The sequence below is a fragment of the Hyla sarda genome, chromosome 8 (genome assembly GCF_029499605.1).
Source record: "Hyla sarda isolate aHylSar1 chromosome 8, aHylSar1.hap1, whole genome shotgun sequence".
Classification (NCBI taxonomy): domain Eukaryota; kingdom Metazoa; phylum Chordata; class Amphibia; order Anura; family Hylidae; genus Hyla; species Hyla sarda.
Window position 1 is genome coordinate 227892631 of NC_079196.1, and position 27659 is coordinate 227920289.

Sequence of the window (27659 nt, forward strand, 5' to 3'; positions counted from 1 at the left end):
TTGCTTGAAATCTATTACAACACAGTCCCCCGTTCTACTGGATACACCCCGTTCTACTTGATGATGGGTCAACATGGGCAGCTGCCAAATGACCAGACGTTTGGACTTCAAGCTCCCTTACATAGTTACACAGTTACATAGTTAGTATGGTTGAAAAAAGACATACGTCCATCAAGTCCAACCAGGGAATTGAAGTGAAGGGTGTAAGGGGATAAGGGAAAGGGATGTAGTTTTATAATTCTGCATAAGCATTAATGTTATTTTGTTCCAGGAATGTATCTAACCCTGTTTTAAAGCTGTTAATTGTTCCTGCTGTGACCAGTTCCTGAGGTAGACCGTTCCATAAATTCACAGTCCTCACGGTAAAGAAGGCGTGTCGCCCCTTTTAGACTACACCTTTTCTTCTCCAGACGGAGGGAGTGCCCCCTCGTCCTTTGGGGGGGGTTTAACCTGGAACAGTTTTTCTCCATATTTTTTGTATGTGCCATTTATATACTTATATACGTTTATCATATCCCCCCTTAAACGTCTCTTCTCAAGACTAAACAATTGTAACTCCTTCAATTGTAACTCCCTTGAATAATTCTCCACAAGCTTCCATGGAGTGGGTCTCTGACCACCAAAGAAGAATTCAGGAGGCGAAAGAGATTGTCAACAAGAAGATGGGTGAGGCTCAGCAAGAAGACAAGGTCTGGCTGCGGAAGTTCTGGACTCCATCTGGGAAATGGAACCCTACACAGTGATGGCCGTACCTTACCCAGACTTGGATGTGTATGAAGTTCAGAAAAATGGGTACGAGCCTCAAGTTGTCCATCGTAACCGGATAAAGTTGTGTCACAAAGAAGATTTGCCTGAGCCTTCTGTACCTCTTTCATCAATTGTCAGACCTGCAAGGGAGTACATGCCTGGAGAGTGGATCCATCCATCCATGGATCTCCCCATGTTCTCTCACAGACAACCTGCAGTCTTCTGTGTAGTGCCATCTCAGGGACCGGTGCAACCAACCCTAGTTTCCTCATCAGCTCCGGTACTGTCACCATTGGCACCAGTCTACACCCCGGTTTCCAGGTCTCCAGTGTCTCTGCCAGCCCGAGTCCATATAGTCCAGAACCAGCTCCAACTCTGGAATTTGACAATCCAGAATTATCTAAAACTCCAGTCGTGACAAGAGCTCCCAAAGAAGGAAGTGTTCCTGATTCGCAAGAGATGGTACCACTATACCCCCCCCCCCCCATGCACAGACAGAACAGCATGATGCGGGGAGAATGAATGCCTCCTCTGACCAGTCACATGCACCGGTTGGAGGTCCGGAACTCGACTGCTGTCCGCCAGATGAGTACTGCTGCTATATACAGAAAATATCACAATTTCCTATGGACTGTAGGAGACAATCACCTTATGTTCTGTGATCTTCTCCTCCTGCATCTTACTTATATCGATGACTTTATCCTGTAATTCCAGCTGCTTCATGATATTCAATGACAAATTAACCTAAAACGAGAACAATTTTACGGCTACCATTATACTGTATTGTAGCACTGGATTCTTTCTGTGACTACATTATTATTCCGAGCGGTTATAATGTGTTGGTAATCTGGAATACACACGATCTGAGTACTGCTTATTAGGGATTTATACATTTATTATGTGTTTTAGACATTCTTGTCTCCTCACCTGAAAAGGGTGTGGCTTACCAGAGTGGGTGTGGCCTAAAATGGCCACATTTTTTGACGAAAAGACCCACAGAAGTAAGGGATGGATGTAACATTCGTTAATTATGTACAGAAACTCTGTCTAAAAGACAAAGTAATTAAATCCACTTATTTCCCCCACTCACAAAAAATATTAAAATATAACTTTTATATATATACAAATAATATGAGCAAAAAAAGACCAAATAATATGAGCAAAAAAAAGAGAAGGTTAAAACTCAGCACCATGCTACCATTATGTATCATTATTCATTGCCACTCTAAGGCATACACTATATATGGCCAATTTTCAGGACACACCTGCAGTATGTGCCCAGGAAACAAAAGCGTGCAGCACCCATGCCACACCCGGAGTTTCCGAAGATGGAGACGTGGCGTCACGCCATGCCCCCTCGTGATGTCATCCAAGCTCCCTCAATTCATGTTCATGGGAGGGGCGCTTAGCCCCTGAGGAAGATACCAGTTGGAGACGGAACGCGTGGGGAATTTGGGTGGGACACCCGCTCCTGTTATTGTGCTATTTGGATTTATACCATCATTCTCCCTATTGGCTCTAGTTCATACAGATTAAAGACAGGTATTGTATGCAGCTGCTTTGATATTGTGTTACTTGTGTATCCGAGCATAGGGAGTGTGTGATACATAAGTTACCCTTAGAGTTTGGGTGTCCCTAGAGGGAGATCCCAATTTTTGGGGTCACATCTGAGTTTTGGTATAGAGAGGGATTTTTTTTGCTTTCCCTTCCTGTGTTGTAAGTGATTTTAACACTGTACTAATAAAGATTTACATGTATCAATATCTTTGGTGTGCGCCTTATGGCTTCTTTGTAGGGTTTTTAAGCTTCTCTTATTTTGCTCATATTATTTGGATATAAATAAAAGTTATATTTTAATATTTTTGTGAGTGGGGGAAATAAGTGGCCACATTTTTGGCACAGATTTTTTTTAGAACCTCAAGTTGGCAAAAAAGTTAGTAAAGTTAAAGTGGAAATACAAGAAGAAATCTGAGGCAGCACCCTCCAACTGTACTGTTCCTTTAGTTACACCCCGCATCAATTCTGGACAAACATCTTTCTCCTTTGTACCAAAACATTGCAGAATGTAAGTAAAGTGACAATATAGTTTGGAATTGCCGCCTTCGATCTCTTCTTGGGGATTCATGGTGAAGGACTCTGGACTGTTGCACCCCTATATATATATTATTTTTAAATAATAAGCAACAATGCAGTTAGATTACTGTAAAACTGGAACTAGAAAGTTTAAGGCTGAGCCAAACAATCAAAGCCTTTATGATAAATTTGCCTCATCCTAAGGTTAAGTTTCCACTTTTTTTTTCTGGCAGTTTTTGGAAAACTACCACTGCAGTTATTGAGCCAAAGACAGAAATGTATTCAAAAGGAATAAGACATATAAAGGAAGGATTTATACCCTTGTGCATACACTTCTGACTTTGGCTCAAAAACTGCAGTGGTAGTTTTCCAAAAACTGCCAGAAAAAAAAAAGTGGAAACTTAGCTTTAGGGTGCGTTCACACGCTAGTAACTAGCAGTGGGTCTCCCGCTGCAAGTTACGCTACCATTCATTTGAATGGGTTCGCGGACAATCCGCAAATCTGACATTATTGCGGACTGTCTGTGGACCCATTTAAATCAATGGTAGGGTAACTCGCAGCAGGAAACCCGCTGCTAGTAATAGCATGTGAACGCACCCTTAGACTGTCTAGTTCCATTTTACGCTGTCTAGCTTTTAATCAGTATTAAGGGAAAACTGTCAGCCTGTTCACCCACACTAAACCTTAAACACTGGGTTATAGTGTGGGTGAACAGGAGTCCAACAAGGGGTCACTTACTTAAATACAGTGGGGCAAAAAAGTATTTAGTCAGCCACCAATTGTTCAAGTTCTCCCACTTAAAAAGATGAACAATTATAGAAAATGGAAGACATACAAGACCACTGATAATCTCCCTCGATCTGAGGCTCCATGCAAGATCTCACCCTGTGGTGTCAAAATGACACAAGAATGTGAATGACCTGCAGGGAGCTGGGACCAAAGTAACAAAGGCTACCATCAGTAACACACTACGCCACCAGGGACTCAAATCATGCAGTGCCAGTCGTGTCCCCCTGCTTAAGCCAGTACATGTCCAGGCCCATCTGAAGTTTTCTAGAGAGAATTTGGATGATCCAGAAGAGGATTAGGAGAATGTCATATGGTCAGATGAAACCAAAGTAGAACTTTTTGGTAAACACTCAACTCGTCGTGTTTGGAGGAGAAAGAATGCTGAGTTGTATCCAAGGAACACCATACCTACTGTGAAGCATGGGGGTGGAAACATCATGCTTTGGGGCTGTTTTTCTGCCAAGGGACCAGGATGACTGATCCATTGAAAGGAAAGAATGAATGGGGCCATGTATCATGAGATTTTGAGTGAAAACCTCCTACATCAGCAAGGGCATTTAAGATGAAACGTGGCTGGGTCTTTCTGCATGACAATGATCCAAAACACACTGCCCGGGCAACGAAGGAGTGGCTTTGTAAGAAGCATTTCAAGGTCCTGGAGTAGCCTAGCCAGTTTCCAGATCTCAACCCCATAGAAAACCTTTGGAGGGAGTTGAAAGTCTGTGTTGCCCAGCGACAGCCCCAAAACATCACTGCTCTAGAGGAGATCTGCATGGAGGAATGGGCAATAGTATGTGAAAACCTTGTGAAGACTTACAGAAAACGTTTGACCTCTGTCATTGCCAACAAAGGGGATATAACAAAGTATTGAGATTAACTTTTATTATTGACCAAATGCTTATTTTCCACTATAGTTTGCAAATAAATTCTTAAAAAATCAGGCAATGTGATTTTATGGATTTTTTTTTCTCATTCTGTCTCTCATAGTTTAGGTTATAACCTATGATGAAAATTACAGCCTCTACCATCTTTTTAAGTGGGAGAACTTGCACAAGTGGTGACTGACTAAATACTTTTTTGCCCCACTGTATGTCCAGCAGGTCCTGAGAATCGCACGGTGGGGGCGGGGCTTCACAGGGGGTGGGACTTAGTGACTCCACCAGGATGTGGAGTCACAGACAATGAATATTTAAAGTGAGCTGATGAAGCCCCGCCCCCCACTGCGTGATTCACTGAATTCAGCAGTGGATCTTCTGGGGGACATATCTCAGGACCTACTGGACATATTTAATAAGTGACCCCTCATTGGACTCCTGTTCCCCCACACTATAACCCAGTTTATAAGGTTTAGTGTGGGTGAATGGGCTGAAAGTTTTCCTTTAATAAACCTAGGTCAGTCTACATGGATGTCCACTAACCTCCAGTCTGTACCTCGCTCTGGTGACTTTCTTACCTTTATAATAGCTGATGCTTCTGCCAGAGGAAGGAAATCATGAAGTACATGTTGGATGGAATCTCTGCACACCAAGCAGCACAATGTTTGGTCATTTAGACAGAAAAGCGAAATCCTTTCCTTGTGCTTTTCACACTCCAGATCCCTTGCTTGCACTTCCTCTTGTTCTCGTCTTTCCTCTTGTTCTTCCTCCTGCCCTTGTCCTTCCTCCTGTCTTTGCTCTTCATCTTGACTTATTGGAAGGTTCATTCTCTTTATTAGGTTGGCCAGGACCATGTTGTGAACATAGCCATCCTTAGGACATTTCCTTTGGCATGTAGGGCACAATGTATCCCCTCGATCTGATGATCTCTTCTTCAGGCATTCATGACAAAAATGATGTCCACATGTCCTCAGGACAACCGGATTTCTGAAGATTTTGTGACATAGGCCGCAGTTGAGTTGGTCGGAGATGTCTTGAGGAGCTGTCATCATTTGACCTACAACTTTTCTGTTTTCTACCAGCTTACATAATACTATATTGGGGGCGCACATGTCGGCTGGGCATATCTGCTGGCAGATGGGACATGTTTTCTCCTGACCTTCCATGACTCCAGATTTCTGTTGCCCTTGTAGGCAACCACGGCAGAAGTTGTGGCCGCATAACAGCAGAACAACTGGATCCTTAAATATTTGGTGGCAGAGCGGACAGGTGAGGTCGTCCATGATATTTTCTGTGTTCCGACTGGCCATGGTGGACTAATGTGTTGACTGAAGGCGCAAAACCATAAAGAACAACCAAGACAGATATATAATATTCAATCTTGATCGGTGTGGAAACTCCCTTGTGAAGGAATGAAACTCGACCAGTTCTTTCTGCAAATAATGCATGAAAGCAGGAAGTAGAAATGTTACATGTGACAATGTGAGCAAACCACAAGAGATTGCGAGAACCAGAACACCCCAGAAAAGGTAATAGATAATTACAAATCAGGAGAGCACAAACAATAGAAAGACATTGCCATAAAGATCTAGAAAGTTTGAGGAGTTCATAAAATCTTGTACCTGCACAGTTCTACTGGACCAGATAATACAGGTAAGTCATAGAGATTAACAATTATAGTTAAAGAGCCATGAACACTATAGCCAGCATGGGGCATTGATGTGTATCACCATTTAAGAGGTTTGTTGAGATTGTAATTACCACTTGTGTTTTTCTCCAGGAATCTTAGTGTTCATCAACCAGGAAGAAGCCATGAATTCTCCAGCGTTTGAGGAGCTGAAGTGTTGTCTATGTGAAGGGCTTTATAAGACCCCCATGATGCTTGGTTGTGGGCACAGCTTCTGTAAGACTTGTTTGGATGAAAAGCTTCAAACCCAACTTCAACGGAAATGTCCTTCTTGCCAAGAGAGACTAAAGCCAGGCCAAAACCCAACACCTAACACCCTGTTGGCCAACCTGGTGTCTCGCCTTGTACTACAAAGTAAGGAGCTCTGTGAAACTCATGGTGAAAAGCTGCTCTTCTTCTGCATGGACTGTGAAACAACTGGATGCATGGTCTGCAAAGACTCGACAAAACACCTACGACACTCCTTCCTACCACTGCAAGAAGCTGAGGAGATATTCAAGGTAACCCTAGGTGGATGGTTTTGGAGGTATATAAGGGTATGCATACTATAGAGGCATCCCATATTGCTGTTCTGGGGTCCCTGGAATAAGGGGGTCTTTCCAGATTGTTTACGTCTTTGCTTTTAAGGGCAGTGAGCACTTTTACAGGGATATAGCTCCTACAGCACTGCTGTAATGTTAGTAACAATTAAAAACATTTTAATTGTGAAACGGAGATAGGGCAACAGGACCTCCTGTCCCAGATGAGTGGGAGTGTGCTGGTGTCAAGAAGCCCCTGAATGGGACCAAATTTTTAACCATATTTTGGTGCCCCTAATTCACGGCAAGCCATTGAAAATATAGTGGTAATAGAAAGTGTTATATGGATAAACGTGCAGTTATATAGATGTATGCTGGTTATACACATGTATCCTGGTTATTGAAGGTATACTTGTTATGTGTATTTATGCTGCTTATATGAAGGCATATGGAAATGTAGTGGTTATATTGAGATGTATTTGTTATATGAAGGTTATCTGGAGGTGAACTGGTAATATTAGGTTGTAGTGGTTATTTGGAGGTCTAGACATTGTCTAGTATAGGAACACTATCTTGTCTGTGTGATGACTCTACCAGGTACATTTCCTATTGCAGTCTTTTATTACTGATATGTGTCCCCGTGCATGGAGAGATCACAATAAATAATCAATTATTTCTATCAAACCCCCTAGAACAAGCTGAATGGTTTCCTCTGCTCATTGGAAAGAAGATTTCAATTTCTTAAAAATGAAATCAGGAGACAAGACGAAGAAGTCCAAAACCTCAAGGTAAAAGATGTGATCAGATAATAGAAGATGTACAATAGTTACAGTCCGTATACACCATAATTTATGTAGTATTAATCTACATTATACATTCTGTAACTTATTCTGTACTGATCCTGAGTTATTTCCTGTATTATACTCCAGAGCTGTACTCACTATTCTGCTGGTGAGATCACTGTGTATATACATTACATTACTTATCCTGTACTGATCCTGAGTTATATCCTGTATTATACTCCAGAGCTGTACTCACTATTCTGCTGGTGAGGTCACTGTGTACATACATTACATTACTTATCCTGTACTGATCCTGAGTTATATCCTGTATTATACTCCAGAGCTGTACTCACTATTCTGCTGGTGAGGTCACTGTGTACATACATTACATTACTTATCCTGTACTGATCCTGAGTTATATCCTGTATTATACTCCAGAGCTGTACTCACTATTCTGCTGGTGGCATTGCTGTGTACATACATTACATTACTTATCATGTACTGATCCTGATTTATATCCTGTATTATACTCCAGAGCTGTACTCACTATTCTGCTGGTGAGGTCACTGTGTACATACATTACATTACTTATCCCGTACTGATCCTGAGTTATATCCTGTATTATACTCCAGAGCTGTACTCACTATTCTGCTGGTGAGGTCACTGTGTACATACATTACATTACTTATCCTGTACTGATCCTGAGTTATATCCTGTATTATACTCCAGAGCTGTACTCACTATTCTGCTGGTAAGGTCACTGTGTACATACATTACATTACTTATCATGTACTGATCCTGATTTATATCCTGTATTATACTCCAGAGCTGTACTCACTATTCTGCTGGTGAGGTCACTGTGTACATACATTACATTACTTATCCCGTACTGATCCTGAGTTATATCCTGTATTATACTCCAGAGCTGTACTCACTATTCTGCTGGTGAGGTCACTGTGTACATACATTACATTACTTATCCTGTACTGATCCTGAGTTATATCCTGTATTATACCCCAGAGCTGTACTCACTATTCTGCTGGTGAGGTCACTGTGTACATATATTACATTACTTATCCTGTACTGATCCTGAGTTATATCCTGTATTATACCCCAGAGCTGTACTCCCTATTCTGCTGGTGGCATCACTGTATACATACATTACATTACTTATCCTTTACTGATCCTGAGTTATATCCTGTATTATACTCCAGAGCTGTACTCGCTATTCTGCTGTTTTTATTCTGATTGTAATGGTTACTTGCATTGCCTTGTTTAATATTATTATTTATTTATGTTAAAGTGACATTAATTCCAGGGTGCTGTACATGTGATAAAGGGTTAAAATACATATTCTACGAGCTACAGCTCATCAGACCTTATTCCTCATATAGACTATGTGTATATCCCGTATAGAGGAGAACGTGTTTTACATGTATGCTGATAGACGTGACCTTTGGCCCTGGCAAATAGAGCAATCAATAAGGTTTTCATCACAGATCGATGACTTCTGGTCACTTTATTTATAAAGTTCTCACTTCCCCTCTGACTCCTTTGTCCTATGTCTCAGATGACCCATTCCCAGATGGAGCGCCACCTTAAATCGCAGTTTCAGCAGCTGCATTCGTACCTGGAGTCAATAGAAAACACAATGAGAGATCGTCTCAGGAGCGAGAGCGACGCAAACACAAAGGCGATGGAGAGAAATCTGTGTGAACTCGAGAAGAAACGGGAAAGGATGGAGACCTCGATCTCACGGATGCAAAGCAAGAAGGACACCAGGGACGCAAGGGATTTCTTGGCTGTAAGTCTCACACATATGGAAGAGAAGAGGTTCGGAACAAGGAGACAATATTTTGAGGAAAACGCACACAGTATAGATCAGATCCCGAGGGTCTGAAGAAGCCCCTTGTTAGAACCAGTCTCTCTCCCTCAGCCTGTTATACACTGCAGTGTCTGCCCATTTCCAACTTATACTACACAATATACCATTTTAACATCACACAAGAGGTCACAGGTATACATCAGAGGTATATGTTTCTTTACTGTATTCTGCTCTATAATAGTGTTGAGCGGCATAGGCCATATTCGAATTAGCGAATATTCGAGAATATATGGACGAATATTCGTCATATATTCGTGAATATTCGCATATTCGTCATACCCTCGTTTTATTTTCGCATATGCGAAAATTTGCATATGCTAATTTTCGCACGCCAGTCTCACACAGTAGTATTAGAGCCTTCTTTACACCACACAAGCTGGAAGCAGAGAGGGATGATCACTGTGATGTGTACTGTGAAGACAAAAAAAAAAAAATCGAATATTCGTAATTACGAATATATAGCGCTATATTCGCGAATATGCAATATTCGCGAATAATATTCGAATTGCGAATATTCACGAGCAACACTACTCTATAAAACAGGCTGGGAGTCTGTGCTATTCTACAAATACTAGGGTTTACCACCAAACCCAATAAATAATAATAATAATAACAACTCAAATCATAAAACCTACCACTCTAACCCAAAATATAGCAAGTCCGAAGGTATACCACCAAACCCAATAAATAATAATAAATAAAATCATAAAACCTACCACTCTAACCCAAAATATAGCAAGTCCGAAGGTATACCACCAAACCCAATAAATAATAATAAATAAAATCATAAAACCTACCACTCTAACCCAAAATATAGCAAGTCCGAAGGTATACCACCAAACCCAATAAATAATAATAAATAAAATCATAAAACCTACCACTCTAACCCAAAATATAGCAAGTCCGAAGGTATACCACCAAACCCAATAAATAATAATAAATAAAATCATAAAACCTACCACTCTAACCCAAAATATAGCAAGTCCTAAGGTATACCCCCAAACCCATAAATAATAAAGAAAATCATAAAATCCTGAGGTACAAATAGTAAAATATACAGTGAAGAAAAAAAATATTTGCTCCCTTATTGAGTTTGTACATTTTCCCACTGACAAAGAATGATCAGTCTATAATTTTAATGGGCAGATTATTTGAACAGTGAGAAACTAAATAACAAAAATGTAATATGTAATCGATTAATAATCATAACTTAGTATTTGGTGGCAAAACCCTTGTTGCTGATCACAGAGGTCAGACATTTCTTGTAGCCTCCACCAGGTTTGCAGACATCTCAGGAGGGATTTTGTTATTAAGATTTCGGAGCTGCAACTGGAATCTTCAGCTCCTCCTCAGATTTTCTATGGGATTAAGGTCTGGAGACTGGCTAGGCTACTCCAGGACCTTAATGAGCTTCTTCTTGAGCCTTTGTTGCCTTGGCTGTGTGTTTTGGGTCATTGTCATGCTGGAATACCCATCCATGATCCATTTTTAATGCCCTAGTTGAATAAGGAGATTCTGACATTACATGGCCCCATCCATTGTCCCTCTGATCTCATCTGACCACAACACTTTCACCCAGTTCTCCTCTAAATAATATATTCATTGGCAAACTTCAGACGGGCCTGTACATGAACTTTCTTGAAAGGGGACAATCTATAGGTGGTTTAAGACTTCTCTGCTTTTATTTCTAAACATGAAAAAATTTTTGTTTTTGCAGGATATTAAAGATTTTCTTCAGGAGTGAGTACCTGCAGTTGTGTATACGCCCCAGAGTGTCAGGTAGGACACACATGTTCATGTTTCTGTGTACGATATTAGATTTTTCAGGGAGCAAGAGGAGGAAATGAAGACGGAGATTAGAGTGGAAGCGCCAAAGCTCAATCCGGGACTCTATTGTGGGCCGATCCAGTACATGGCATGGGAGAGTATGAAGAAAGTTCTCCAGCCTGGTGAGTGTTGAGAGTTCAAAAAATAGTTTTTTATTTAATTTCTCAATTACCCATCCTAGCAATCCAACAGAAAACCTTCTTTATCTGCTGGATAGGTGATAACTTTCCCTTGTGAAACAACCACTTTAATGGACGGCAGCATTCCACAACCTGCAGAGCACAGATCAGAAGTCATCCTGTGGTCTGGGACTAACAATTCTCTTTCTTCTAGGCTTGTCCAATATTATTCTGGATCCCGTAACTGCCCATCCGGCTCTATGTATCTCAGATGACCTCACTACAATATTTTACAAACCAACAAAGTTGAAAGAAGAAAACACTGACACTCCCAAAAGATACAACACAACAATTGGTGTTCTTGGATCTCGAGGCTTCAGGTCTGGGAAACATTGCTGGATGGTAGATGTCGGAATGAATGAGGAATGGATACTAGGGATGGCAAAAGATAGTTGTAATAGAAAAGGGGAGTTTGACCTGAGCCCCGAGCAGGGTTACTGGACCATAAAGCGATCCAAGGATGGAGCTTATTCTGCTCTGTCATCTCCACCGATTCTGCTACCAGTGCAGGACAGGCCCAGGAGGATTGGGGTTTATGTGGACTATGAAGCAGGGCAGGTGTCATTCTACAACATGAATGGCCCGGCCTACATGTATACATTCACGGGCAACTTCACGGAAAGCCTCTACCCTTTCCTGTCTCCCTGTGAGAACGAACGGCAAAGAATGAGGGTCTTCCATCTAGATTTTTAAATCTCTGTGAAATAGATGATGACCATATATTACTTAAAAGGGAGCTCTACCTAAAAAATCAAGACAATTTTCTTTGTATCAAGTTGCTTAATATTTACAGAGCGTTTTCTTTACCATTTCTTATAAAACAATCAATGGTGGAAATCTCCCGCCACATAGACTTTCAGTGTGTAACAGGAAGGGCCAAAAGGTGCCAAGAGAAGCTACTGCAAACTGTGCCGTGTGTGCCGGACAGGGCCGAAAGGTGAAAGTAAAAAAAACAAATCCAAGCTGTGCAGTGTCTGACAGTTATGGCCAAAAGGTGGCTAGAGAAGCTACTGCAAGCTGTGCAGTGTGTGACAGGCAGGGTCAAAATATGGCAGGAAAAACTACCACAAGCTGTGAAGTGTGTGACAGGCAGGGTCGAAATATGGCAGGAGAAACTACCGCAAGCTGTGAAGCGTGTGACAGGCAGGGCCAAAAGGTGGCAGGAAAAAACAAATCCAAGCTGTGCAGTTTGTGACAGTTAGGGCCAAAAGGTGGCAAGAGAAGCTACTGCAAGCTGCACAGTGTGTGACAGGCAGGGTCAAAATATGACAAGTGCAATTAAATGAAGTCCTGCTTGTTCCACCGATACACCCTCAGCACGGATCCGCACCCAGCCTGGTGCACACAAATCCAATCAAGAGAAAGGATCCAGCGTGGGTAAATAGAAAATCCAGATTTTATTAACTCACGGTAAAAACGGTACAAGCAACCAGCAGATCAGATGCGTTTCAGGCGCATGCGCCCTTCGTCAGTGATGTCATTCCTCTGCACAGGTGTCAGTTAAATACCAGACAGGTAGTGGGTGGAAAACTTCTCAACAATCACCCTACACAACGACCGTTGACATCAGTGCAGGGGGAGGATACTGATACAATACATAGATAAAATGTGGGTAAAAGTACACAAATGCTAAAACAGTACACTTATAAGCGATGTTACATTGGATGGCTTTGTTACAATGAACATAGTTGCAAAATACAATAGATCCATGTTTCCTTAGACAGAATGAAACTGTGGCTAAAATACTGTCCAAAGGCTGTCACATAGTTCCTAAAAAAGCCAAAACTTTAGGGGATATATTATCTCCAAGTCTGGTCCTGTCTAACACAGCAAACAGACATAACTAGTTAAGAAATAAAGGATTTTTTAAATGTGGCAGTAGGATTTGTAGAACATGTAACTATGTTAAGTTATGCACACAATTCTCTGATCAAATCAAAAACTACAATATAAAAGATTACATCAATTGTAACCACCATAATGTCATTTATGCCATTGAGTGCTCACAGTGACAACTTAAATATGTAGGTTCTACCATGAGGAAATTAAAGGTTAGAGCACTGGAGCATCTCAATGACATAACTAGTAATGCCATCAGAAATCGATCGGCAGCGTCTTTACATTTTAAAACTATTCATGGTGGAAACACTAACTGCTTTCAAATATATGCTATAGAGCGTGTTCACATAGGGCCTCTTGATGGTTGTGTGCGGCAAAAATTATTATTTTTATTAACGTGAAGCATTTTGGCAATTCACCCTGGGTACTAGCGCACCCAAAGGATTGAATCTTAGAAGAGAATTGCTGTTCCATTATTAACGCCGCATTCACACACATGATTGCTCATGAACACAGTTTGCAATGACAAATATTATTTTTGCATGTTTTGTAAACATGGATCTATTGTATTTTGCAACTATGTTCATTGTAACAAAGCCATCCAATGTAACATCGCTTATAAGTGTACTGTTTTAGCATTTGTGTACTTTTACCTACATTTTATCTATGTATTGTATCAGTATCCTCCCCCTGCACTGATGTCAACGGTCGTTGTGTAGTGTGATTGGTGAGAAGTTTTCCACCCACTACCTGTCCGGTATTTAACTGACACCTGTGCAGAGGAATTACATCACTGACGAAGGGCGCATGCGCCTGAAACGCGACTGTTCTGCTGGTTGCTTGTACCGTTTTTACCGTGAGTTAATAAAGTCTGGATTTTCTACTTACCCACGCTGGATCGTTTCTCTTCATAGGGTCAAAATATGGCAGGAGAAACTACCGCAAGCTGTGAAGTGTGCGGCAGGCAGGGTCAAAATATGGCAGGAGGAAACTACCGAGAGCTGTGAAGTGTGTGACAGGCAGGGACAAAATATGGCAGGAGAAACTACCGTAAGCTGTGAAGTGTGTGACAGGCAGGTCCAAGATATGGCAGGAGAAACTACCACAAGCTGTGAAGTGTGTGACAGGCAGGTCTAAGATATGGCAGGAGAAACTACCACAAGCTGTGAAGTGTGTGACAGGCAGAGTCAAAATATGTCAGAAGAAACTACCACAAGCTGTGCAGTGTGTGACAGGCAGGGTCAAAATATGGCAGGAGAAACTACCACAAGCTGTGAAGTGTGTGACAGGCAGGGCCATAAGATGGCAGGAATTTTGCCAGTCAAGTGAGAGACTAAGATGCATGAGAAGCCATGGGATTTGGTAGTGCCTACTGCTCCCAAGGCCCTGAGTATTCAATCCATTGCTACGGATATTGAGATAGGACAGAATTACATGAGACAAGCCCTCAATTTGAGATGGTTGTCAGAGAACTCCTGATGCAAGAGACTATGACTCCAGCTGATCCGGACAGAGCCCTGAGGGGGCAAGCAGAGACAGCAGTACAGCTTTCCCAATGTTCATCTCTCCCATCTGAGGAGATCCTAAACCTGCTTACTGGTTATGTTAAAAGATTCTGCAATAAAAAAAATGTAATCCACAGCCTGTGTTTGGTGTCCATTCATTGCGCGTCGCCTGAAACCTGCATCACCGGCCAGTGGTCGTATATTGCCCTACCGCCACCTTGTCCCTCTGGGCAGCAACCTGCTCATCTGCTCACTGTCTCCTCTTCTCCTATTTACAGGTAGTATAATGTTACACAACAGTTTCCAACAGGAGCAAGTGTCATAGCAAGAAGTCTGAATACTTATGTTTCTGCAAATTTTTAGTTTTTCCTTTTTAATAAATTTGCCAAAAATTTTACAATTATGTTTCCACTTTGAGATTATGGGATAGTGAGTGCAGAATGATGGGGGGGGGACGACAATTTTTTTTATTTTTTTTTGAAGCACAAGGAGCAACATAACAAAATGTGAAAAAAGTGAGAGGGTCATAAAACTTTACAAATTCATTGTACTTGCGCACTTTCCAGTCAGCAGTGACCTTTTTCCAGGAAACACACCTTACTCCTGATAAAGTCCAATGTCTAAATATAAGACTTGGGTGGGTGATCTTGCTAAGTACACAGTCTTACTCACTGAATAGCAGCATACTAACACACAATATGTTTGTCATAACTACGAATGGACCAAGATCATCGATGTATTTCTTTGCACTGTATAGAACATGAGGCTTATCTTAAAGGGGTACTCCGCTGCCCCATCGTTTGGAACATTTTGTTCCGAACACTTGAAGTGGGCGGCGGGGGTTGTGACATCATGACCACGCCGCCCTCAATGCAAGTCTATGGGAAGTGGCGTGGCAATGCTGGGTGCTGCACAGATTGCGGGGTTCCGAGCTGCGGGACCCCCGCAATCAGACATCTTATCCCCTATCCTTTGGATAGGAGATAAGATATCTAGGGACAGACTACCTCTTTAATGGCACTGTATACCTCACCTCCATATAGCATTGTGGTTTGCTGGTAAATCCCAGGGTACAGTGCACAATACACTGAAGCACCCAAATTATACCTTGGTGGATCACTCATTCAATAAACAGACTTGATTTAGTTACTAATAATTCTACACTGACAGCATTTGGGCAACTCCTACAGGAAATACTTCTGGTTGTCTGAAGAGCCAAACACTGAAAAAAGCAATACTATTTCTGCCAATCTAGTACTTACCATACACCATATATCATGTATTTATTGGCTGTTTGTGAAATGCTTGTTTTTCCCCCAATTATTAAGAAAGAGTTCTTATCACATGTTCTAGGTGATCACACCCACCTCCAAATGGAATTAACCTAACCAGGGTGAGGTATATAATTGATCAGTGCTGGAAACTAAACCCCCAATTGTTTAAAGGTGTTATCCGGTGTTTAGAAAATTCTATATCCTGCTGGGGTCAGAAAAACCCCCCAAAAAAGCTATACAGTGACCCCTTGACCTAGGATGGCCCCGACATACGATAATTTCAACATGCGATGGCCTCTCAGAGGCAGCATCAACATACGATGCTTTTTTGTCGGGGCCATCGCATAAACGGCTATGCTTCAGCTACCACCGGATGGCCGTTTACGGTGCCCCGTGAGCTCCGGTGATGTCCTCGGGGCTCCGGAGCGTCCTCTTCGGGATCCTCTGCCTCGTCGGCCGCTCTCAATCGACGTCATCCAGTAGGAGCAGCGTGCGTAGCGACGTGATGGCGGCGACGGAGAGCGCGGATGCCGGGGAAGCAGAGGCCTTGCTGGAGCATCGGGGACACGGCAACAGCGATGGACGGCGACATCCCGGGCAGCGGTGACGGACCGGAGCGGCGGGGACAGGTGAGTACAACTTCCTCTAACAGTGGTCTACAACCTGCGGACCTCCAGATGTTGCAAAACTACAACACCCAGCATGCTCGGACAGACAACGGCTGTCCGGGCATGCTGTGTGTTGTAGTTTTGTAACATCTGGAGGTCCGCAGGTTGTAGACCACTGTCCTATGCGATGGTTTCAACAAACGATGGTCCGTTTGAAACAGATTACCATCGTATGTTGAGGGACCACTGTAATTACGTAGCACCGTTTCCCCGCAGCTCTCATTCGGCTCTATCCAGTCCATCGACCTTCTGTCCTCTACATCAAGTGCTTAGTGCTGAACCGGCCTGCTCAGCCAATCACTGGCCAAGACAGGAAACCACTGCAACCAATGATTGGCTGAGCCGGCAGATCCTGTTCCACTCGCTGTCTTAGAAGATTGAATGACCAAATGGAGCATCAGGGTGAGAGGGATAGGCAGGTATAGCTTTTTATTTTATCCCTGCAAGATATTAAAGGGGTACACAAGGGAACTAAACCCATAGCCCATCCTTTCCCTCTCAAAAACCTATTTGTCTAAATATTATTCATTAGCTATATAGAGCAGTTTCCCTCTATCTGCTGTCACTTACATGCAGGGAGTGACAGAGAGATGTCTTTCTGCAGTTTTTTTTCTGTAATTTTTTCCTGTAAATATTTCCTTTTTCCTCTGTCTTTTTGTTCACGTGCGTCACCTCATTTGGATGTACATGTGTGCGGGTACAGCGGGCGATAGTTCCCCAAATGGTAATGAATGTAAATGTACAACATGGAACATCAATATACAAAATGTGTATATAATTGTAATACTATAACTATTAATATCAGGTCTCCATGCTGTATTGTCTCAAGCTAATATAGATGTATCTCTATGTATGTCACATATTCACAATTATTTTAGCAAAATCGCATGTGTTATTACTTGTAACTTGAGCCATGTATACTATTCATGGGGGTTTCCTTTTGTGCTCATTATAGTGGTCTCTATGCGATTTTGCTGTGAACAGAGACAGATCTTTTGAATAAAAATTTTAATAACCTTTGTATTATGTATGTTATGTATTTGTCTATATAAGGGTTAAATGGTTTATTTTCCTGGGTGGTGTTTTACCTGAGCATGATTAGCAATTTTTTCCATAAAAGGAAGCTATGGAGAGACTCTCCTCTAAGCATGATTAAGGGTGGAGACACCTGAAATGCGTCACATGAAGTCCGTTGATCTTACCTGATGTCGGATTTTACTTAAAGTACTCAGAACTTACGCACGCTTCCGAGCTGCCTAGTACCATCCAAGCTGCGGAGGGAGTTGGGATTCTGAGCTGGACACACATTGGCCCTGATTTACAATTGTAAACACGACACGTTTTGTCTGGTTGTGCGGCAGATTCTATATTCTGCCTGCTCCAGAAGTGAAAGAAAAAAAAAAAAAAAAGAAAAAAAAAAGAACAGACCAACTCTCCATTTAACTGAGAGAACCTGAAAAAGGGGCGTGGCCGTCAGGAAAGGGGCATGGTTGCCGAAAAGGGGGTGTGCCCTGAGCATTTTAGAAAAATCCCAACATATTTACTAAGGTATCCACAGAAAATGTGGTGGATTTGAGCTGAGGAAAACCCAACAGATCATAGACATTCCATGGTGCACCCTTAATAGGATCCCTGATGTGTGTACAAACCGATAGAACAGGCAAAGTCGGACCTAAGTCTTTGATACATTCACTCTCTACACTCTATGGTCCCTGTTCTGGGAAACCCAGACTTTGCTCCAAGTGTGGAAGACCCAGTGTTCTGCTCCTGCTGGTCGGTTCAAAGTATTAACTTAATGACTGATTCTGACCTTCTGGGTATGTGGGGCCTCAGGAGGTCCGTCACTATCTCACTCACCCTCACATTTTTGTGGCTGATAATCCGCAATTTGAATCACTCTATTCTGCCTCCAGGTCTCTATGACATGCTCTCCCTGACATACTCATTACTGATCTCTCCCCAGACCAACCACCGCCTGCTTTCCTGACTAAATGGGAAGTGGATTTGCACTATTTTTCCATCAGTTTGTGCTTACAAGAAGCAGGATAAAAAATCTCCAGATGGCACAGCCAAAGCTAGATCCTATGTGTAGGTGATCTGCTTCCTCTGAGGGCTCATTTCCTCACACTTTCTGGTCTTGTTTAACCCTATTCTCCTTTTGAGGAGGTTTGACAATTGCATCGAAATCTGCTCTTTTCCTGCTGCATCACTGTGATCTCCACGAAAGTCTACAAATGTTCCCTGACCACTGTCACTTTATGCATTAATAACTCTAAGATGCTTTTTTCTGATTCAGATATTGTTTTTGTGACATATTTGTACATTTTTGTTGTTACTTGCATCCTTTCTTGGTGAAAAAGGCCCAAATTTCATGAACATTTTGAATTTCTCCAACTTTGAAACTTTCTGCTTGTAAGGAAAATGGACATTCCAAATTATATATTGATTCACATATACAATATGTCTACTTTATGTTGGCATCATACAGTTGACATGTTTTTACTTTTTGAAGACATTAGAGAGCTTCAAAATATAGCAGCAATTTTAAAAATTTTCACGAAAAATTTTAAATCTGAATTTTTCAGGGACCAGTTAAGTTTGAAGTGGATTTGAGGTGCCTTTCTGTGAGAAATTGCACCCCTCACAGTACTCAAAATGACATTCAGAAAGTTTGTTAACCCTGTAGGTGTTTCACAGGAATAGCAGCAAAGTGAAGAAGAAAATTCTAAATCAAAATTTTTTACACTCGCATGTTCTTGCAGAACCATTTTTTTGGATTTCTACAAGGGGTAAAAGGAGAGAAATCCCCCCAAAATTTGTAACCCAATTTCTCTTGAGTAAGTAAATACCTCATATGTGGATGTAAAGTGTTCTGAGGGTGCAGTAGAGGGCTCAGAAGGAGCGACAATGGGATTTTGGGGAGTGAAGTTTGCTGAAATGGTTTTTGGGGGGCATGTCCCATTTAGGAAGCTCCTATGATGCCAGAACAGCAAAAAAAAGAAAAAACTCACATGGCATACTATTTTGGAAACTACACCCCTCAAGGAATGTAACAAGGGGTACAGTGAGCCTTAACACCCCACAGGTGTTTGACGACTTTTCGTTAAAGTCGGATGTGGAAATTAAAGAAAAATTTCTCTCACTAAAATGCAGTTTTTTCCCAAATTTTACATTTTTACAAGGGTTAATAGGAGAAAATGCCACCCAAAATTTGTAACACTATTTCTTATGGAGTTGGAAATACCCCATATGTGGATGTAAAGTGCTCTGCGTGCACACTACACCCCCCCCCCCCCCCACCCACATGTGACCCCATTTTGGAAACTACACCCCTCACAGAATTTAATAAGGGGTGCAGTGAGTATTTACACCCCACTGGCGTTTGACAGATCTTTGGAACAGCAGGCTGTGCAAATGAAAAAAAAAAACATTTTTCATTTTCACAGACCACTGTTCCAAAAATATGTCAACCTGTGGGGCGTAAATGCTCACTGTACCCCTTATTACATTACGTGAGGAGTGTAGTTCGCCCGTGAGGGGTGTAGTTCGCCCGCAGAGCACTTTACATCCACATATGGGGTATGTTCTTACTCAGAAGAAATGGGGCTACAAATTTTGGGAGGCTTTTTTCCTATTGAGTTGAGTGTTTTTATGGTACATTCACATGGGCGGGTGTTTACAGCGAGTTTCCCGCTAGGAGTTTGAGCTGAGGCGGAAAATTTGCTGCATCTCAAACTTGCAGCGAGAAACTCACTGTAAACCCCCGCCCATATGAATTCACCCTGTACATTCACATGGGGGGGCAAACCGCCAGCTGTTGCAAAACTACAACTCCCAGAATACCCTGGCAGCAGCTGGAGGCACACTGGTTGAAAAAGACTGGGAGTTTGTTACTTAACTCAGTGTTTCGCAACCAGTGTGCCTCCAGCTGTTGCAAAACTACAACTCCAAGCATGTACGGGCTATCAGTGCATGCTGGGAGTTGTAGTTTGTAATAGCTGGAGGCACACTAGTTGCGAAACACTGAGTTAGGTAACAAACTGTGTTTCGCAACCAGTGTCCCTTCAGCTGTTGCAAAACTACAACTCTCAGCATGCACTTACAGCTGAATGGCATACTGGGGACTTCTAATTATGCAACAGCTGGAGGCACACTACTGCAACTCACAGAATGCCCTTTGGCTGTCAGTGCATGCTGGGGGCTGTTGCATAACTACAACCCCCAGCATGCACAAACTACCAAAGGGGATGCTGGGAGTTGTAGCTGTGCCTTCTGCTGTTGCATAACAATTCTTCCCAGCATGAACTTTTGTGCATGCTAGGAGTTGTTGCTAAGCAACAGCAGGAGGCCAGCCTTACCTCCTGCTGCTGTGCACGTCCTGCCTGTCATCCTGCCACCGCCGATGTCTCCGCTCCGGGGGCCCCCATCCCGCCACCGATGCCATGCATCAGGGGCCCAACTACAGGTACATACTCCCGGCACCCGCTCTCACCCTCCGGAATAGGGGCGGAGCTGGTGCCGTTACAGGTCACTCCCACAGCAGGAGTCCTGATTAGTCAGCCGGTAACGCCACCTCACTCCTGCTGCTAAAGGATGATAGGATGGATAGTCTCGGACGGCACCTATCATCCTTTTTTTCTGGGGTTTTGACCCGGAATTGGCGCAAATTGATGAGCGATTTGCGGCGATCTCCGACATGGGGGGGGGGGGGGGTCCTGACTGGGTCGTTGACTTTGTTCTGCTAAAAAACACACTTTCCTGGGGGCCCAGAGGGGGAGCAAACTCTCTGCATCTTGTTAGTTATTGCAACACACGCACAGTGAGTTTTGACAGGTTAGGTATCTGACTCATTGCGCATGCACCACACACACTATTTATGCTACAGAAGACATCACTAGAAAGAGGTATTCTGGCCTGAGGGCACAGTGGAACAAACTACCCACCACCATCACCGGGCATGCCTCTTTAACACACACAAAAGTGTTTATTAAAGAACTAAAGACAACAGCTGCATATATAAAGGTATGCAAATCACATAACATCTATTTCACACAGAATGTGACAGATGCACTAATAATACTTTATTACACAGAATGCCAAGCCACTGCTGCAGCCATGGACATGTTATCGTAGGTACGTCAGGTGACTAATAAATAATGTAACAAGGATTTTCCACATCACCGCAGATGCTGGCTGTTAGTCTACACCGAGCTCCTTCTCTGGCTTAAAAGAACGAGGGCTTGATCAATAGCATCTTGTAATCCAGATAAAAATATGTCCAACCCGTCATTGTTCAGCTTAACACCATCTGGTAGCATTAGCTGTTTGTAGTCTCGTTCTATCTGTCTGTGGCGGATCACTACACCACCTTTTGACCTAATATGCCTGGAGACCCGCATATTAAGCACCTGGCGTGTCCATTCTACAGATTCAAGGTCACGTGCCCCAAACCAAAACACACGGGGAATGACTTCTGACCACACGATTACCAAGTCTGAGAATAAGGTAGCAAAATGATCAAAATCTGAGCATATCAGAGAAAGGAACTGCAGAACACGTGCACATAAACATACGTTGTAGCTGCCAGCATGGATGACCAACACGGTGGGACCCTGTGTCAGATTGCTAACAGTAACAACCTCAGGAAGAACTTGCAACCACTTTAGATCACGAACGCCTCTCCAGGACAAATCTGCATAAGTGAATCCAAGGTTAAGACCACCTGGGCGATCAGACGCCCTCTGAGCCGCCCAATAAATATACGAGTCCCCGATCAGCCAGACAGAAGGCCTCTGAACACCTGAAGGGATGGAAGCAAGAAGGAAAACAGTCAACAACAAATTAAGGTCAAATATAAAGCTGAAAAAATCTGATACCATCTGCATATCTTTGTAAAATCAGCTAGTAGATAAAAAAAACTAAAAACGGCATTACCGAAAACTGGTATTTAGTTTTGGGGGTGGGGGCATATATAATAATCAAATAGGCAAACAGAAGTGTACTCTGTAAAGGAAATGTGCCATTAGAGAGTGACCCATCAGGTTTTTAGGACATTTTTTAACCAATTTTTTTATTGGCAAAAGAGGTGTACAAGAAAGTGTGTAAACCAGCAGTATAGTAGCAACAAAGTCCAATAAGTGTGAGGAGGCGGCTGCTGGAAAGTGATCTGTACAACATTACAGTGATAGGCGACACCAGTCAATAACTTTGATAAACCAATGTCAAAGGATGAAAAGAATGGGCGGGTTAAAAAAGGTAGAGAACACTGCAACCATTCAGGCCACACCTTACCATGGCGATTCCATGCCGCTGCCGAGACCAAATTCTTTACTGGGACTGTTGGCTGTTCACTGGCAAAATCCACAGTAGGGGAGGGCAGCAGTAACATTTCAGGTTCACCAGAGGGAGAAGGTTCCTGACATGATTCCACTAAAAACGAGAGGGAGCTACAGGATTACGTTTTCCATGAAATAGGATGCACCCCAGAAAACAAATGCTACCATATGCTACATCTTTAGACCATCTTTTACAATTTTTGTTAGTGGTGCAGTTTGTTTTTAACCCCTGATGTCTTGATGTACTGCCGATGTGAGATAAACCAACCCATGGCAAGTAGCCTGCAAGCTTATTCAAAATGGCTAAACAGGAAGTACAGTTTAACCCCTTAAGGACGCAGGACGTAAATGTACGTCCTGGTGAGGTGGTACTTAACGCACCAGGACGTACATTTACGTCCTAAGCATAACCGCGGGCATCGGAGCGATGCCCGTGTCATGCGCGGCTGATCCCGGCTGCTGATCGCAGCCAGGGACCCGCCGGCAATGGCCGACGCCCGCGATCTCGCGGGCGTCCGCCATTAACCCCTCAGGTGCCGGGATCAATACAGATCCCGGCATCTGCGGGAGTTCGCGATTAAAATGAACGATCGGATCGCCCGCAGCGCTGCTGCGGGGATCCGATCATTCATAACGCCGCACGGAGGTCCCCTCTCCTTCCTCCGTGCGGCTCCCGGCGTCTCCTGCTCTGGTCTGTGATCGAGCAGACCAGAGCAGAAGATCACCGAAAACACTGATCTGTTCTATGTCCTATACATAGAACAGATCAGTATTAGCAATCATGGTTTTGCTATGAATAGTCCCCTATGGGGACTATTCAAGTGTAAAAAAAAGATGTAAAAAAATGTAAAAGTAAAAGTAAAAAAAAGTGAAAAATCCCCTCCCCCAATAAAAAAGTAAAACGTCCGTTTTTTCCTATTTTACCCCCAAAAAGCGTAAAAAATAAATTTTATAGACATATTTGGTATCGCTGCGTGCGTAAATGTCCAAACTATTAAAATAAAATGTTAATGATCCCGTACGGTGAACGGCGTGAACGAAAAAAAATTTTAAAAGTCCAAAATTCCTACTTTTTTAATACATTTTATTTAAAAAAAAATTATAAAAAATGTATTAAAAGTTTTTTATATGCAAATGTGGTATCAAAAAAAAGTACAGATCATGGCGCAAAAAATGAGCCCCCATACCGCCGCTTATACGGAAAAATAAAAAAGTTATAGGTCATCAAAATAAAGGGATTATAAACGTACTAATTTGGTTAAAAAGTTTGTGATTTTTTTTAAGCGCAACAATAATATAAAAGTATATAATAATGGGTATCATTTTAATCGTATTGACCCTCAGAATAAAGAACACACGTCATTTTTACCATAAATTGTACGGCGTGAAAACGAAACCTTCCAAAATTAGCAAAATTGCGTTTTTCGTTTTAATTTCCCCACAAAAATAGTGTTTTTTGGTTGCGCCATACATTTTATGATATAATGAGTGATGTCATTACAAAGGACAACTGGTCGCGCAAAAAACAAGCCCTCATACTAGTCTGTGGATGAAAATATAAAAGAGTTATGATTTTTAGAAGGCGAGGAGGAAAAAATGAAAACGTAAAAATTAAATTGTCTGAGTCCTTAAGGCCAAAATGGGCTGAGTCCTTAAGGGGTTAAAAAAAAAAAAATTGCAATTTCTCCATAATAAAATACCATATTAATAATCTATATTTTAATTTCTCTTACCGGCTTCACAACCCTACCCCACAGGGAATACATCAGTTTCTTCAAATTAGTCAAGGCCTTACACTTCCCTGGATGCAAAGCAATTTCCTGCATCCATCTTCAGTAGAAAAGATATTGAGAGGGAGATTTATCATGTGGTCGTGGATAGTCAGATATTTTTTGTCGTTCACTTTTGCAAAGTTGGGCCAAACTTATCAAAGAGGTGCATGTCCTGATAAATTTGGCAAAAATGAAAATCATCTCAGAAAACACTGTCAGGACCAGATCTCAAGTCAGTCACTAAAACATGTCAGCATTTGTTTTACTTGTACAATAGCCAGTTGCCCTGTTCTTACTAGATTGAAGGGGTACTCCGCCCCTGGCATTTTATCCCCTATCCAAAGGATAGGGGATAAGATGTTAGATCGGCGCGGTCCCGCTGCTGGGGACCCCGGGGATCGCCAGTGCGGCACCCCGCCATCATGACTGCACAGAGCGAGTTCGCTCTGAGCGTAATGACGGGCGATACAGGGGCCAGAGCCTCGTTACGTCACGGCTCCGCCCCTCATGACATCACAGCCTGTCCCCTTAATGCAAGTCTATGGCAGGGGGTGTGACGACCGCCACGCCCCCTCCCATAGACTTGTATTGACGGGGGCGGGCCGTGACGCCACGAGGGGCGTAGCCGTGATGTAACGATGCTCCGGCCCCTGTATTGCCCGTCATTACGTGCAGAGCGATCTCGCTCTGCGCAGTAATGATAGTGGGGTGCTGCAGCAGCGGGACCCCAGCGATCTGACATCTTATCCCCTATCCTTTGGATAGGGGATAACATGTCTAGGAGCGGAGTACCCCTTTAAGTTGCCACGGGACAGGGTAGAATTTCTGCTGCCAAAATGACTGTGTCTTGCAAGATTTTATTTTATCAAAATTTTCGATTGTGGGTAATTGCAGAATTTCCATTTCAATCCATCTCATCTTTGGGGGTATAACATCCCTTTGCTTTACATTCTGCTGTCATTAAACAGGATTTTCTATATTTGATTTTCTGCACCGAGCTTTAATAACACCTGCAAAGAGCCTCACTGAAAGATACACAGACTGAAAGCTGCAAAGAGCCTCACTGAAAGATACACAAACTGAAAGCTGCTGCACAGAGCGTGGGGTCTTCTATTCATCACAGTGCTGCAACGATTTGAGGGTGGAAGTGGTCCCCCCAGCAGGCTCCAGTGATGTCATGCCTGATGGGAAACGCCCAATTTCTTCTGCTGGAAAATTTCACTATGTGAGCAAGAAGAAAGGTATGATACACAGCTTTTTAAAGCCCTGAAAATGTTCCTAAGGGTGAGAGGGATGTTAGGAGTAGTTGGGGAGCATAGCATGAGTTCATTTAGAAAAGTTTATTTAGTGACAGGTACTCTTTAAGAGTCTGGGCTGAGACCTGTAACCCTCCAAAACTTCCACCATAACCCATCAAACAGACTGCAAACCATATATCTTAGGTCCACCTCATCTACTCCCATTCTACCCAAAATCTTAAAAACTTCCACTCACCTCTCTCAATATTCTTGTACTCTTAAATCAGTCTTGTCCATTCATTTCTTCTTCAAACATCCTGACCCACTATCCACTGTAACCTTACTTCAACCTTCCACCAGGACAAGTTGGAGATCCACTACTTTTACAGTATAATTAGTCATACTATATGCATTCCCATTTCCTATCCCCCCCCTCACAAAAAACTCAATACCCTCCCCCCCCCCCCCCCCCAAACGAGAAGCAACCCTGCTTACAATACTTTTCTTTGCTCTAGAGTACCACTTTAAAATATGCTATGCAACCATTTGTCTCAAATAGCATGAAACTTACAAACTCAAGAGTGGCCAAATTGATAACTTTGCAGACTGTCCTGTGAAATTCTTTCCTTAATATCCACTTTCTAGCCATTAAAAATCTAATCACGAAAATAAATTTGCACAAAAATATCTTGCCCTTCGCCTCCAACTCCCTTCATCATACCCATCAGCCACTATATCGGACTGCCTATTTCTTCCAGATGTAGTCGTTCTCAAGAACTTCATACCAGGCCTCATTATTGATGGACATTTATAATACCATGGAAAAAAAACATACCTAATCTCCCACATATCAGACATAAGTTATCATGTTTGTGGATTGTCCTAGAAAGTGTTTTTGTGGTATAGATACAGAACTTGTGTCAACTTGTGGGCTCCATTACTTTTTTTCCCCCCCTTTTCAAACTTATTAGTACTGTACAAACATGACATAACCTATTACTCTTTGTTTCCTAAATCTTATGTATTTTTTTTTGATGCTCATCTACTAAATAACTCGCCACTTGCAATTTCTCTGTTAAAACCCCCAACCCCTACCAAAAAAAAAAAAACTTTTCTATTTATTTAATTAGAGGACAAAGGTTTCTGTAGTAATATCAGGAAGTTTAGCTTTACTGAGAGTAGTCGATGCATGGAATAACCCTCCTGCAGAAGTGGTAGCTGAAATAAAATGTAAGAATGTATGGAATAAGCTTAAGGCTATTCTTAATATAGGATAGGTATAAGGCTATCTATCCCTTATATAAGATAGGGATAGACATATCTCTTCATATAACATAGGGATAGATATATATATATATATATACAAATGCCTGACATTTTTTTTTTAAATAAACTCACTTGCAGCATTGGAGTTCTTCTCACCTCACCACAATCACGCTCCCCCCACCCCCGCTGCACTTGGTATCTTCCCTCAGCCCCGGACTCTTCTCTCAGCCGTCTGAGCAGGAGGAGGGGGAGGAGGGAGGGGAGCACAGAGCTGTGAGGAGAGGAGACCGCAGAGGCTGCACAACATGGGGACTGACTTCAGTAGGTGTCCCTGCATATATATTGTGTGTATAAGCGTGTGTGTGGATATATAGATATATATGTGTAGAAGCAGGTGTG

The 27659-nt window shown here is 42.4% G+C and overlaps 2 protein-coding genes across 16 annotated transcripts in view; one reads left to right on the forward strand and one right to left on the reverse strand.

Annotated features, from left to right (window-relative positions):
- The window catches only part of LOC130283978 (zinc-binding protein A33-like), a 112673-nt gene extending 99953 nt beyond the window's left edge, over nucleotides 1-12720 (forward strand). For 3 of the 5 annotated variants that reach the window (XM_056533816.1, XM_056533818.1, XM_056533817.1), the window contains exons 6-12: nucleotides 5679-6138; nucleotides 6266-6672; nucleotides 7383-7478; nucleotides 9043-9276; nucleotides 11075-11097; nucleotides 11176-11306; nucleotides 11518-12720. In XM_056533816.1, coding sequence (XP_056389791.1) covers nucleotides 6298-6672; nucleotides 7383-7478; nucleotides 9043-9276; nucleotides 11075-11097; nucleotides 11176-11306; nucleotides 11518-12056 — 1398 coding nt within the window. In that variant the 5' untranslated portion in view covers nucleotides 5679-6138; nucleotides 6266-6297 and the 3' untranslated portion in view covers nucleotides 12057-12720. The remainder of the gene's footprint in view (nucleotides 1-5678; nucleotides 6139-6265; nucleotides 6673-7382; nucleotides 7479-9042; nucleotides 9277-11074; nucleotides 11098-11175; nucleotides 11307-11517) is intronic. The other 2 variants (XM_056533821.1, XM_056533819.1) reach the window with 2 other exon arrangements.
- The window catches only part of LOC130283977 (nuclear factor 7, brain-like), a 168709-nt gene that overhangs the window by 22590 nt on the left and 118460 nt on the right, over nucleotides 1-27659 (reverse strand). For all 11 annotated transcript variants that reach the window (XM_056533808.1, XM_056533807.1, XM_056533806.1 and 8 more), the window contains 2 exons: nucleotides 22936-23078; nucleotides 1396-1491 (listed from right to left, as the gene is read on the reverse strand). In XM_056533808.1, coding sequence (XP_056389783.1) covers nucleotides 1396-1491; nucleotides 22936-23078 — 239 coding nt within the window. The remainder of the gene's footprint in view (nucleotides 1-1395; nucleotides 1492-22935; nucleotides 23079-27659) is intronic.